Source organism: Arachis hypogaea, chromosome 6 (assembly GCF_003086295.3).
Source record: "Arachis hypogaea cultivar Tifrunner chromosome 6, arahy.Tifrunner.gnm2.J5K5, whole genome shotgun sequence".
Classification (NCBI taxonomy): Eukaryota; Viridiplantae; Streptophyta; class Magnoliopsida; order Fabales; family Fabaceae; genus Arachis; species Arachis hypogaea.
The window spans coordinates 16,401,513-16,415,903 of record NC_092041.1 but is presented as its reverse complement, the minus strand read 5'-3'; the positions used below and the strand labels follow the sequence as shown (position 1 = coordinate 16,415,903).

The following is a 14,391-nucleotide window of genomic DNA, read 5'->3' as shown; positions in this document are numbered from 1 at the left end:
TTTTTTGACCAAATTACCTTTAACAATTAATTAAAATAATAAACAAAAATGAAAACACATCTCCCCCATCCCCGATGTTTCTTCCTTCCCCACCCCCTTCTTCCTACTCTTTTCGAATTCCCCTTTCCTCCCCCTCCTCCACCCAAAAAATTCCAATTCTTCATCTCTCCTTCAGCAATAGCAACAATCAAATTCAGCAAACAACAAATTCAGCAAATTCACAAAAGTAAATTCAACAGCAACAACAACCACAAAAATTAACAACAACGTCCACAAAATAAATCACTAAAAATTTTAGATTGAACAAAAATTTAACAATCATCAACCGCAACTTCAGATTCAAAATCAGCAACCCCATAAATTAAAAAAAAAATTATGTTTATGTTCATAAAAAAAGGAAGAATGAAAAGAGGAGGAACGAAGATGAACCCAAAATTTCCTAAACAACCAAACACCACCATTTGAACAAGCACCAAAGGTAAGGATTTTTACCCACTCATACACTTACTCCACGTTTTATGTGCCATTTCGAAAGGGGTCTACGATTGAAGCAGGAGGAACGATTAAGGGTTTGAAACATCCGATGAACTGAAACGGGCTGGAAAAATTGGGACTCGGAGAGGTTGAAGATTATGTGGTTAGAGAAAGAGGATAGAGGGAGCAGAAGGTTGGTGATGCCATTTCCACCATTATGCCTCCGCCTCATTCAGTAGATCTGCGAGCTTCTCTATTTTCTGCTCTGGCCGGTTCTCCCTATCGAAGTTGCGACTGAGCTAGAACCTGTGTTGTCGTCATGGCGTAGAAGGTAACTGTAGTGTGAGGTGCCACAACTAAGGGAAGAGCTTGTAACTTCTGAAGGAAGTGATGGAGTATGACGTGGAAGACGGATCTGGTGATTGATAAAACCCAGTATTTGAAGCCTTTTTTTAATTTTTGTTTAAGGGTAAAATCATCCAAAAAATGTTGTTCTGAACAAAAGGATGATTTTATAATATTTTGTAACGTTGAGGATGATTTTAATAAGAAAAAAAGTTGAGGACGATTTTGGAAAGCTAAAAAATAGCAAGTTCAAACTGTAATGGTAGCTTTGAAAAATTTTTGCAGAGCCTCTGGGATGAGGGTTAATGTGGAGAAATCTAATGCGCTGTGCTCTAGGAATGTTTCAGCGACAAGAAAAGAGATTTTCACCGGAGTGTCCTCCATCAGATTCGTCTAGAACTTGGGCAAGTATTTAGGGGTGAACCTTAATCACTCTAGGGTGACACGCGCAACTTTCAACGATGTTCTGGACAAGATTCGGGGAAGGCTAGCCAACTGAAAAGGGAGATTGCTTAATAAAGCAGGAAGACTCTGTTTGCTCAACTCAGTAGTGACTGCAATTCCTACTTACCGCATGCAAGTATCTCTCTTCTCTAAAGGGGTAACTAATAAGATAGAATCCATGATGCGGAACTTTCTATGGAAGGGTCAAACTGATGGTAGAGGCCTGAATCTAGTTAATTGGAAAGTGTTGGTCACCCCTAAGAAGTTTGGAGGTCTGGGAATTAGAGACTCTTTTTGTGCTAATATTGCTCTTCTTGAAAAGCTAGTTTGACAACTTTTTCACCATCCGAATAAGCTATGGGTTTAATTGTTGACAGAGAAATACCATTCTTCTAAGGATGATTGTTTCAGTCGGTCTCGAGGAAGGGAATCTTATGTTTGGAAGAGTATATGTCGAGATTGGGATATCCTGAAGGAAGGTTTTATTGGTGCATTGGGATTTGAAACAGAACTTTTGGTTTTCTAAATGGAGAAGAGAGGGGCGGCTGTGTCAGGAGATGGATTATGTTCACATTTCTGATTCGAATCTCATGATCTTGGACCTTTGGTCATCTGGACAGTGAAACCTTGAGAATATCTATTCTCCTCTGAATCACTCTCTGTAGAGCAACATTAACTCTTACAATCCGGATGTTCAAGCTGGTTCAGAAGTCGGTTGGTGTTAGACTGGTGCGACTTCAAAGGTTTATGATGCTCGTAGTGGTTATTTGTGATTTAGTAAGAAGATGTTTAGTTGGGAGGATAAGGGTAATTGACTTTGGCTTTGGCGTCAACATGTTCTGAAAAAGCACAAATTTTTGGCCTGGCTATGTCTTTGGGAGGCTCTTCCTACTGTTGCATTTCGTTTTATGAGGGGTATTTTACACACGGATAGCTGTCCACAATGTTTGTCAGGTCAGGAATCGATTTTACATTGTATTCGAGATTGTCCAAAAGTCCAACTAATTTGGCAAGTTTTAGGGATCTCCGATCAACCAGTGGATTTGATGAGTTAGTTCTTACATAATAGCAAACAGTTCCCCTTTAGATTTTTTTCTGGTCTCTGGTGGATTTGGCGTTCGAAGAATAACGAGATCTTTCATCCTCATGAGCATTGGACCCCAGACAAGGTAATCGGTATAGCTTTGTCCTGGAAAAAGGAGCTCCGAAATATTTTTTAGTTGCAACGACTATCTATCCCTTTTACCATTAGTGGTTCTTGGATTCCCCCCTTAGTGGGTAGCTTTAAGATTAATTGTGGTGCTAGCTCTCCTGACAATGGTGCTCGAGTTGGTTTTACTTGTGTTAGCAGAGAAGGGAAGGTGACAACGAGGCTGTTTGGGAACAATTAAAAATCGTAGCATTTTGCAAGGAGAGTTGTTTACTATTTGGAGATGCTTTTTTTAAGCATGAAATTTGAAACAAAGAGACATTATATGTGAGACAGGCTGTGTGGAGGCTTTTATTATGGTCAATAATTTACTTGCTATGGATTTATTGATCCTTTGGTGTTAAAATTTCGAGATATCATATCGTGGAAATGGCGTGCTGATCTTCGGTTGATCTTGAGAGATGCAAATACAGTAGCAGACATCATGGCAAAGATGAGGACCCTTTCTCCCCAAGTGGAGCTTTCGTTGCCTTGAAAAGAGTTTGAGAGTAGTATTTAACGGGACTATCTTTTTTAAGCAGTTTCTTGTTTATTTTTTCTTTTTTATTGTTGTTTATTTTCTTTTAAGTCACCAAAAAATACCTTAAAGATGAAAAAATACTTAACCCATAATATTATTATAATATATTTATGTTAATTTAATATCTCACAATAAATAAATAAATATTACCCGATCAAAAATATAATCTTCTATAAATTCTACTTTACAAAAATTATACGATAATACTAATAATAATAACGTAGCTCTAATAATAATTAATTTTAATTCTCTAAATTATTACAAACAATTCTAAACATATATTTTTTACTAATCTACTACATTAGTCTAATCCAAATATTATTATTGATTACATATTCATTAACTAAATTTAAATATATATTTTTAACTATTACACCAACTATTGTTAACACTCTTAATTTTTAACATTATTTATAATATTTTAGTTTTATAAAAAAATTTAAAAACAAATTTATATAATTAAAACGATAGAAATAATTAATAATGTGAAGTTCAGAATAATCAACACCTTTACACTTCTGCTTCTTTAACATTGTAATTTTTTTTTTCAAAGTTCGAAAAAAGTGGTGAAAATGAAGAAAAATGGTGACTTGAAAAAGGTTGAAGAAAGGGACACACGAAGAAAATGAGACTTCAAGAGAGGGGTATGTTGGTATAAAGGGATCACTGTCTCCAGAAACAGATCCAGAAATTTTAATATGGAGTGATCAAATTTTAGATAAATTTTTTTATTTCATAAAAATAATTGACATATAGTTATTAGAGTTTAATTTTTAAAAGATTTATCAAAATATATATAATTATAATTTTTCTTTCACAATTTTATTTTTAATATGATAATTACATAAAAAAATATAACAATATCAATAGTATATTATAAAATTATAAAATATTAATAATTTATAACGTGTTTAGTTAAAAATAATCACATACTTATTAATTAAAATTAATTTTTTTTAAAAATTTTAAAAAATTTGAAAATAAATTATAAATGATTAATTATTTGAAAGACACACTACCTTTATAGAATATAAGATACAAGATATCTTTATAAATTTTTTTTAACAACGTAAATTTAGAAAAAAAATGAGTATTTTTTACAAGAAAATAATATCTAAAGTACATGATGTGATTACCAAAATATAACTACGTAAGTCATTATTAATATAATAATATAAATATTAAATATATTAATATAAAAAACTAAATAATTTTTAAAAATAAATATAGAGATTATTATATAAAAACTAATTTAAAAGGTACAAAGACTTGAGAATATGATATTAAATTAGTTAAATAAAAAATATTAATAAATTAAATAATTAAGACATAAATTTATCACATAATGAAAACTAATACATATAAAACTATTAAATTATATAATATTTTTTTAAATACATATCTCATATAAAAGTATAGTTTCTTAAAATTTTGGGAGGACCGAGGCCACTACTCGTCCCCCTTTAGGTTTGTCCTTAACTGTTCTAGGGAGAGATGCATGCGCGACACATGGTAGGGAGGACACAAATCTGACCGTCCGATTTGTGCACCTTAAATCAGACTGCTCGATTACTTACCTTAAACTCGGACCATTCGATTTTTTCGATCCTGACACCATATCCACGTAAAGTGTCCATACACTCTATAAATACGTTCTACCCCATTCTCGTTTCCATATCTAAATTAAAAAGTATTAAAAATAATTAAACTTATGAAATAAATTTAAAACAAAATAAAAGAGTCGTACTATAATGGTAATATATTTATACTGATATCTCTTTTGATTGTTTTTTTTTTCAAAAATGTCTTATTGACTTCCAATTAAAAATAGAAAAAAAAACTATAAAATTGATTTTATCCATTTTTTAAATGGTTTAAAAAAATTAAGGAAATAATTTTTTTAATTAAATTCAAATGGTCCAAAATATTAAGGGACCATCAAATTATGTGCCTTGATGGTTATCGTTGTATTGATAACAATAAGCGAAATGTCATGCTTTCATCCTATGCTTTTCAAATCATTATATAGGTTTATCATTTGATTGGCCAAAAAATTTTAATGCGAAAGGATGGTGGGTGTGTATGTCTAAATATGATTTTCATGATGTGATTCCCGCATATATAAAATACCTGAAATTTGTTGGAGTAAAGAGTTTTCTTAATGTAAGAACTAAAAACACGAATTAACAGCAGCAGAGTTAATAGATTTTTTGTTTCTAGTATAATTAGTTAATTACATTTCGTTTCTAACAATTTCTCATTTTGATCCATTTTTTCCATCTATTAGAAAAACAAGAAGTGTTCATTTTCAACATTTTTATTTTTATTTGTGTCGATGAGTGTTGATTTTCATTAGCTTCTAAATTTTTTAGAAGTATATTTTATAATTTATACAAAAGAAAAGTAAGAGAGAAAAATCTAATCCGTGGTCCGTACGAAACCGAGAGTCAAGATCCAAATTAGCCAGCTAAAGGTTGAATGGGTCAGTGTCATATAATTTTGTTTTTCTTCAACTGATTTTTATTTTCTGATTAAAACTGATTTTCATTTTTCTGAATTAAGAAGAAAATATAAAAGAGAAAAAAAAAGGAATTTAGAATATGCGAAGATGTATTCTTCTCTATTGACAAGTGAGGAGGCTGCCCTGGCACGCAACCCAACCCAAAACCCCCCATGCAATTTGCAAATTCAACATTTTAATTTTTAACTTTTAGATACAATTTTACTTTGTCAATAAATCTAAACTAAATTCTCAAATAATTTTGTTAACAAAATATTCGACAATTTTACTTTAGCCATTAAATTATTTTTTTTTTCTTATACGCAAACTCTTCTTATGAGACCCCTCTCATTTTTTCAATTATTATCTATGATAAAACGAAAAATATTAAACATATTGTGTATTATTTTAATTAATTTTTATTTTGACAAATAAGTTTGCTTACCAGTAAAACAATCTCTAATTTTAATTTATCTGCATTAGAAGGAAGTCTTATGAATGCAATGATGAATTAAACTTATTGTGCGTTATAATTTAGTATTTTTCATCAAATTTTCTTATGAATTATAATCTTTTAATGAAATTCGATGAACTATTGAGACACAATAATAATAAAAATAGATAAAAATTCGTATGCGTATAAAGTTGATAGTAAAAAATAATAATTTTTTAATTATTAATTTCACATAATGGCATATATATAAATTTTTATTGTAGAAATAATATAAAATAGAATTTAATAGCATATATTAATAGTATAATACAAAAATATTGAATTATATATTTTTGACATAAGTTAAAAATAAAAAAGTCTAAGAAGCTAACTACAATATAAGTCAACTCTTTATATTTCTAATTTTGAAATTTGAAAAATTAGGATAATAAAAAGTAATTTTGTTAATAACAAATTTCTTATTTTTTAATTAAAAATCATTAAATAAAAATTTAATCAAATTAATTAAATTATTAACTGTTTTTAACTATTAATTTGACGTGAAATTAACTGCACTAATTTTTTACCTTTGTAAATAACTAAGTTAAAAAATAAATAGTGTGGTATAAGAAATTAGTGAGATGGAGAATGGAGGAAGGGATTTGGCAAGTAAAGAGCAGCATAGCGTAGAGCATTGATTCACATTGATTGATAATTGCATTGGCCTCTCTGTCACTGGGGTTTCATTCATTCATGAAATGCAATGCAATTTGTATAATCATTCATGTAACCAACCATAACTTTGCATTTTCTCTTAAACAATAAACATAACTCATCGTTGCCGTTTCCATAGCCTCGCTCGCACCCAATTCCTTACCCTCTCTTCTCTCTTCTCTCTTCATATTCCCCTCTTTGTTTCTCTCCGTACACTCGATTCCGTTCCTTCTTCGCTGTTAGGTAAATTTTCCTTCTCTCCTTCTCTCTCTACTATCTTTCCCTTTCTCGTTTTCAATTTTTCTTCGAATCTTTACCCTCACAAGATGCTTAATTTATGCGTTTTTCTTTTCTTTCTCATTTTCACTTGATCGATTACCCCTTACTTAATACTCTTCCTCAATTTCAACTCAGTTCTTCTACTTGTATTCCTTTGTTTAAATTAATTAAGATAAGAATTGTAGTACTTACAAATGTTAGGGCTGGAATCCTAATTTGAATTCCATCAGCTGTCTTGTGTTCTACTGCTTTTGCATGTCAAAGGTTTTTACTTTCTTTTCAGTTTAGTTTTGGGAGGAAAGAGGCGCGTTTGGGGTGAATGCATTTTCGGAAAATTTCAGTTCACGGGTTTTGGTTTTGGATCATGTTTTAGAAAAACCGTGGGAAGCACTATTGGCAAAGCTAGTGCATTTTCCTCATCTTGTGAATTCAGATGATGATCATATTTGCTTCCGTTTCTAGCTTTTCCTTTTACATTTACCCATGGATGTATCTATTTTATTTATTTCTCTCTTTATTGTCTTGTTACAGATCAATCATCGATATCCTCTTTGCCATTGACTTTGCTCTGGAACATCAGGTATATTGCATTATGTGGCTGGATTTATGCCATTCGTAGTTCCCTATAATACTAAGAAACATTGTGCTTTAATTTGTGCCTGATTAGAAAATGGGTGTGTGGTATGAACATGACTCTTTTGCAATTTCAGTGACTTAGGCGTCTCTGACCTAGTTCTTTCCATTCGTGGCTGTTTTATTCAGTTGTTTTCGCCTTTTATTTTTTCTCTTAGAGTTGGACAATCGGTGCTCAAAGTTTTAAGAGATGAATATAATCATAATCCCTGACTTTTAATTTTGGAGCAAGTGCATTGAGCTGTGCCCAGTTCAAGTTAATGCAGCGTAGAGAGGACCTATTTTATAGGAATGGGAATGTAACTGGTCTGTTTATAAGTTATAACCCATCCATACTCCATAATCTCAGATATTAAGTTGCCTCCCCTCTGCTGGGGCCAAGGTTCACCACAATGTCAATATTGAGAAAATGAAGTGGGAAGTTAAAACACATGTCAGAGTCCAGTAACAGATGGTTATTAAGCCATTAAGCTAGCTCTTTTTTCGTATCCTTCATATTAGAACTATCAACATAAATTGCTAGGTTGCACTCTTGTGCTTCTCAAGTTCGTTTCCTTTAAAATCTTGAATAGCCTCCGATTGTTGTTATTCATTTGTCTAGAATGAATTAATGTCCCCAATATTAGATGTGCAAGTGTAAACCATTTAAACTTTGAGGGCTGGGTGGGTTGATTTAAACACTTATGCTTTTTTTTAAAGGCTGAGCAATCAGCAGCAACTTTAATCTGCTTGCTAATTTTTTATTTTTTATTTTTTTTGGAGAGAATGAGACAAGAAAGAAAGAACTTTCTGCAAATCATATGCAATCTCAGTTATACAATGGTGGTGGGCAAACACATAAAATGCAAGCTGTTAACTGAAAAGTATTGTAGAACATGCCAACATGGGGCAATTGCTTTGTGTGATGGAAAAAAAAAAAAACATAAGAGATCTCTCAAACTATTATGTTGAGTGTCTACAGTATCACCATGTCTTCTACCATCATCCCATAAGGTTGAGGCAGGGACCACTCATTTGAAAACTTTTATCTCTATTGTCTCTATATGAGACCTACTAGTTATTATCTCATCAATCATTCACAATTAGTTTGGAATGCTTTATGTTGTCACTATGTGAGCCTTACTAGTCATGGTATATCATTCCAATGATAAAACTTGTTGAATATGTTTCTATATCCAGTTCAAACATTATATTTCCTAGCATTGTTGCTACTTCAATGATCTGCATCTTTTCTGAAGTTCATATATATATAGTTTACTTATAAAAGTACTCTTTGATGAAACAACACAATATAATCATAAAACTATATTCAACTGCATTCTTTGGTTATACTTACTAATGTTTCTACTTCCTAACATATTGGATTTGAGTTTTCTCAAGTATACCTTACAAAATTTGTATACATCGCTGGATATATATTGTGATTTCAAGGGTGGCTTCCTTTATAGCAGGAATCACAGTTGGAAAGTTATCTGTGTCGGATGAAAGAGTGGCTATCCACTTACAATGGCTGGACTTATTGAAGGACTCCCTGATGCTGTTGCAATAAGGTGCCTTGCTCGGGTTCCCTTCTACCTCCATCCGAAGTTAGAGGTTGTTTGCCGTTCTTGGCAAGCAGCCGTTCGTAGCCCTGAACTATTTAAAGCCCGGCAGGAGGTTGGTTCATCAGAGGAGCTGTTATGTGTCTGTGCTTTTGACCCAGAGAACGTGTGGCAGCTGTATGACCCTCAACGAGATCTGTGGATTACACTTCCGGTTCTTCCCTCAAAAATCAGGCATCTTTCGCACTTTGGTGCTGTTTCCACTGCTGGAAAGTTGTTCGTGATTGGCGGTGGCAGTGATGCAGTTGACCCCTTGACTGGTGACCAAGATGGCTGTTTTGCAACAGATGAAGTCTGGTCATATGATCCCGTAGTCCGGCAGTGGGCCCCTCGAGCATCAATGCTGGTTCCGCGCTCTATGTTTGCATGCTGTGTTTTGAATGGGAAAATTGTTGTGGCTGGGGGCTTCACCAGCTGCCGAAAATCAATATCTCAAGCAGAAATGTATGACCCTGAGAAGGATGTATGGATTCCAATGGCTGATCTTCATCGCACCCACAATTCAGCCTGTTCAGGAGTAGTGATAGGTGGAAAGGTGCATGTGCTGCACAAGGACATGTCAACAGTTCAAGTTTTAGACAATGCGGGGCCTGGATGGATTGTTGAGGAATGTGGGTGGCTCCAAGGTCCTATGGCGGTTGTTCAGGATGCACTTTATGTGATTAGCCATGGATTCATCTTCAAGCAGGACAAAGAAGGGAGAAAGGTGGTAGGTTCAGCTTCCGAGTTCCGAAGGAGAATTGGGTTTGCAATGATAGGGGTGGTTGATGATCTATACGTGATTGGAGGCTTCATTGGCCCTGACAGATGGGACTGGGACATTAAGCCATTATCAGATGTCGATATTCTCACACTTGGGAGTGAGAGACCAAATTGGCGCCAGGCAGCTCCAATGACAAGATGTCGTGGTACTATTCTTGGTTGTACACTGCTGAGAATTTAGACCTTGGCAACTTTCTTAGGCTTGTGTAATTTGTGGCTCATGGGGGATTTGGGTCCCCTAAACTAGACAAAGAATTAGTTGTTTCAATGGCTTCCTTATTTTGTATGTAAGCCATAATATTTATCCTTGTCTTTGTGATGATTACATGCTGGTAAATTAGGCAAGTCCTTTGTCTGTTCTGTTCGAAACAAAACAGTAGGTGAAGGACCATCAGTTAGGCCGGAACAAGCCGGTTCTACAACAACTGCAAGTTTGTCACCTTTCTTTAGGAAAAAAAGGACCACTTCATAGTTCATAGTTCCTTTTTCTCATAGGTCATAGACTCGTAGTCATAGGGTTAATGTTCGTAAACTTCATAAGCAGGTCAACCGATAAAATGTGACAATTAAACTAGCAGTGAAAATGGAGGTTCACTTTGCAAATTATTGCTGTAAATTGTGTTCGTGTGTTTGAGTTCTGCATTTCAGCCTAAAATGTATATCTATTTTTGTATTTTGGAGGTGTTTAACTTTTACGTCTTAAGAAGTTACTTTTATTTCTGTGGTGATGTATATTTTAATTAGACGGCAACCAAGTGTTTATGCTGAAAACTTATGTAGAAGTAGAGTTTGGATTCTATCCTAATTCTATTTGCAGGTTGAAATTTTTTTTTTTAAAACTCTATCCTATTATACCTAACGGTTGAGAATCTCTCAATTCTAATTCTACTTGCATTCTAAAGTTCTAAATTCTACTTTACCCGATTTTATTCGCAGAAAAAAATTTTTAATCAAATATAAAATTCAGCCATAGCAAATTTTATACATATTAGTAAAATAGCAAATTTCATATATATTAGTAAAATAAAAAATAAAAAGTTAAGTTTAAATTAAAATTAAAAACAATAAAATATTAAAAAAATTTAACATAAAATTACAAATAATATGATCATCAACTAATATAGTAGTTATTTTAAATTTTTATAAGAAAAATATTATGAGTTCAAAACTCACTTTTTTCATTACATACATAACTTTTACATATATATTATATAATATATTAGGAATGCGGGTAAAATAGAGTAGAGTAGTGTTGTAAATTACTAAAACAACAACTATTTAATTTTTTTTTATAATCTTTTAATTTTGATGCACTAGAATAAAATTTTTCATATAGTCATATGACATTTACAAAATGAACTTTAATTGTAGGAATAATCAAAATATTACTTTTCTTTACCTAATTCATATCTTCAAGATAAACTTTTTTTCCAAAAATATTATGTGTATAAAAATAATTACCATAAATTTGTGTATGAATATATATTAATTTTTTAATATATATTTTGTATCTCCATATATAGTCTATAATTTATTTGGTAACTAATTTTTTATATACATGTAAGATAATTTTTTTTGTACAATGGACTTTAGATATTGAGTTTTTGTGAGAGTATTTTTCATTTTGGGTCATATATATTCCCTTCTCTTTCTTAACTAATGGGTGATAGCTGATGTGTAAGACGCTGATTGGGCTTAATTAGAGTCACAAAAGCCCAAAAGGAGTAGTGAAGCGCGAAAACCCTAACACGATACTACGTGTTTGCGGAAATGACGGAACTGCTATCCACGCTCTTTCGTTCGTAAATCCAACTTTGAAAAAAGTCAGTGAAAGCAAACAGAAATGGAAGAAGCAGAAGCAGAAGCTGAAGTAGAATCAAACCGAGACAACGTTGAAGTAGCTCCGGCACTAATCGCGGTTCACCCGGAACAAATCTCCGTCGCCGTCGCCGTTGGACCCGACCTCCGTGTCTTCGACCTCCTGTAAGTTTCTCCCAACCCAAACCCCCAACTAACGACAAACCTAACCGTTTTCTCAACTTTTTTTCATACACACGCACAGTGCTGGTTCCGCTGCTTCTCTAGTCGACGAGTGCGGTGCACCCTTCCACAAGGACCCAATCAGAGCTATCAGATTCGGCTCCAGAGGGAAGCTCTTCGTGTCCGCCGGCGACGACAAAACTGTCAAGATTTGGTCCACGGAATCGTGGCGCTGCGTCTGCACGGTGTCGTCGGAGAAGAGGGTGAGTGCGGTTGCGATAAGCGAGGACGGTTGCCACGTGTGTTTCGCGGACAAGTTCGGTGTTGTGTGGGTTGTGGACGTGGCTGGGTCCCATGGACACGTGACATTAGGTGATAGGAAACCGACGCCGCTTCTTTCTCACTATTGCAGTATCATCCCTAGCTTGGTCAGATTTTTTATCAACTTGTTTTCTTTCTTACAATGTGACGTGTTTTCTATTTCATTTTCTTATGTTATTATTTGTGCTGTGCAGGAATTTTCCCCTGATGGCAGGTTTATTTTAAGTGCTGATCGGGATTCTAAAATTCGGGTAAGCTAATTTAGTTTATGATTGATTCATTATGCTGCTTTTTGTTTAGAGAACTTTATGTAATTGTGTGAATGCAACAGGTTACTAATTTTCCCAAGAAGCCGTTGAATGGAGCTCACGAGATACAAAGTTTCTGCCTTGGTCATACAGAGTGAGTTTTGATTCTATTTAATCATCATGCTTACTGTTCTGTTTGATTTCTTGATGATTCACAATGCTCACTTTCTATGATCGTAAGGACTAGTTTGCCTTTCTGCCCGTTTGGTTATAACTCGTGTCAAATGATTAAGATTCCATTATGCAGTTTTTACTTTTAGAGTTTTACATCCTAACAAATTGTGAAGCTGACATTTCTTTTTTATCCTAAGGACGGAGGTTTCTTCCTATTCGCAGATTTTGACATGTCCCTATTTGCAGGTTTGTATCCTGCCTTGCGTTTGTTCATGCTCGGGAATGCCCTCAAGGCCTTCTTGTCTCTGGCAGTGGTGATTCAACGGTCAGTAACCAATTCTATCCTTAGGGACTCGGACATTGTTTTTATGCCTTATACTTAAATCGTTCCGTGTTAGGCAAAAGTAATGCGAAACTGATTTCTGCAGGTTCGATTGTGGGATATCTCCTCTGGCGCGCTCCTAGATACTTGTGAGGTTGCTGCTAAGGTATAGCTATTGTATATATCCCCATTGATCCTAGGGTTGTATAATTTTTATTTCTCAGTCAATTATGAATTATGAATGCATTTTGTTAATTATTGCTTGACTTGTCAAATACTCATTAAAATTTGTAAAATAATGTTGGTGATTAAATAAGGCTCCGCTCGCTTACTATTTCCCGGGGTGGTAAGTCTGACATTCTTGATCCTCATCTTTTGTTTCTAAAGGCAGGACTTCTAGAGTCTAATGGTGAAGCAGAGGAGCATGGCCATGCTGTTACTGATTTGTGCACCACCATCAGCGGTTTGCTTATTGCTGTGGCCATTCAAAGGTAAGTCTTTCATTCTCCAGTCATGCCATATTAGTCCAGTATAGTCTTCTTCATTACCTGACATGTTTATATTTGATACAACTCTAGCTTGCAAGGAATAGTATTGTTGAGCTGCGATGTTTCTGCACAAACACTTTCTGTTTCCAAGGTAAGAAATATGATAACACAATTTTCAAATGACACTCACTCGCGTGATTACTGTCATATTTGGTGTGCCTTCTTTCATTTTGTGATCTATTCTTCATGTATAATGTTAGATTTCTAAAGTCAACTCATGCATTATCTGTGTAAGAGTGTAGCAACCACAAAACCTTTTCTGGAGACAGGAATTTAAAGTTTAAACTGATGGGAACACTGCAGGTGGTTTCTATTGCGGGAGAGGCCTTTGTTCCTACCTGCTTGGGGTTCAGCCCCGCCGAAGGGAAGTTGTGGATGGTAACTGGTGTTTCTAGTTTACCTGCTTGTAACTACCCGCCGTTGGCTCGCGTGCGAGTAATCTCTGCTATTGATGCTGAGCAAGAGCCAGTAGTTTTGGGAGATGATGAGATACCTGGCGGAGAGAAGCTGCTAGAAACGTTGCAAGGAAGTGCTTCTGTTGATGAGAGTGCTTTCTTGGCTGCAGCTGAAGCTGTCAAAACAGCAATGCGCAACCTATTGATTAAAAAGCAATACCCTGCAGATAATAGAGAATCTAGGAAGAAAACTAGAAATGATAGAAAACTGAAAATGTGACAGTATTTTTTCCTTTTTCATTAATTGTTGTTTCTTTTAATATAAATGTTGATTTCCTTGATTTGATTTTATCACTAGTTCTATTATTGGTTCCTTGTGACCCATTTCATTTATTTTCTCATCGGTGAGTCTGAAAATTTCAAACCAAACTGCCATCAATTTTCTGTCTGCTCTTCTACTAGTAATTGTCGCAAGCATTTTAACTATA

The 14,391-nt window shown here is 34.2% G+C and overlaps 2 protein-coding genes across 8 annotated transcripts; both read left to right on the top strand.

Annotated features, from left to right (window-relative positions):
- Positions 1–6,569: 6,569 nt before the first annotated feature.
- Positions 6,570–10,518, top strand: LOC112696230 (F-box/kelch-repeat protein SKIP30). 7 transcript variants are annotated; one of them, XM_025748866.3, is made up of 3 exons: positions 6,570–6,883; positions 7,451–7,499; positions 9,004–10,518. In XM_025748866.3, the coding sequence occupies exon 3, from the start codon at positions 9,059–9,061 to the stop codon at positions 10,094–10,096; it is 1,038 nt and encodes a 345-aa protein (XP_025604651.1). In that variant the 5' UTR covers positions 6,570–6,883; positions 7,451–7,499; positions 9,004–9,058; the 3' UTR covers positions 10,097–10,518. The 7 variants fall into 7 exon arrangements, with proteins under 7 accessions (XP_025604651.1, XP_025604652.1, XP_025604653.1 ...); XM_025748867.3 differs by having other exon boundaries at positions 9,001–10,518; XM_025748868.3 differs by having other exon boundaries at positions 6,575–6,883; positions 8,984–10,518.
- Positions 10,519–11,575: 1,057 nt separating this feature from the next.
- Positions 11,576–14,296, top strand: LOC112696229 (uncharacterized). The gene is made up of 9 exons (XM_025748864.2): positions 11,576–11,898; positions 11,978–12,323; positions 12,411–12,467; positions 12,548–12,618; positions 12,885–12,963; positions 13,067–13,126; positions 13,348–13,451; positions 13,539–13,599; positions 13,812–14,296. The coding sequence occupies exons 1-9, from the start codon at positions 11,759–11,761 to the stop codon at positions 14,181–14,183; spliced, it is 1,290 nt and encodes a 429-aa protein (XP_025604649.1). The 5' UTR covers positions 11,576–11,758; the 3' UTR covers positions 14,184–14,296.
- Positions 14,297–14,391: the final 95 nt, after the last annotated feature.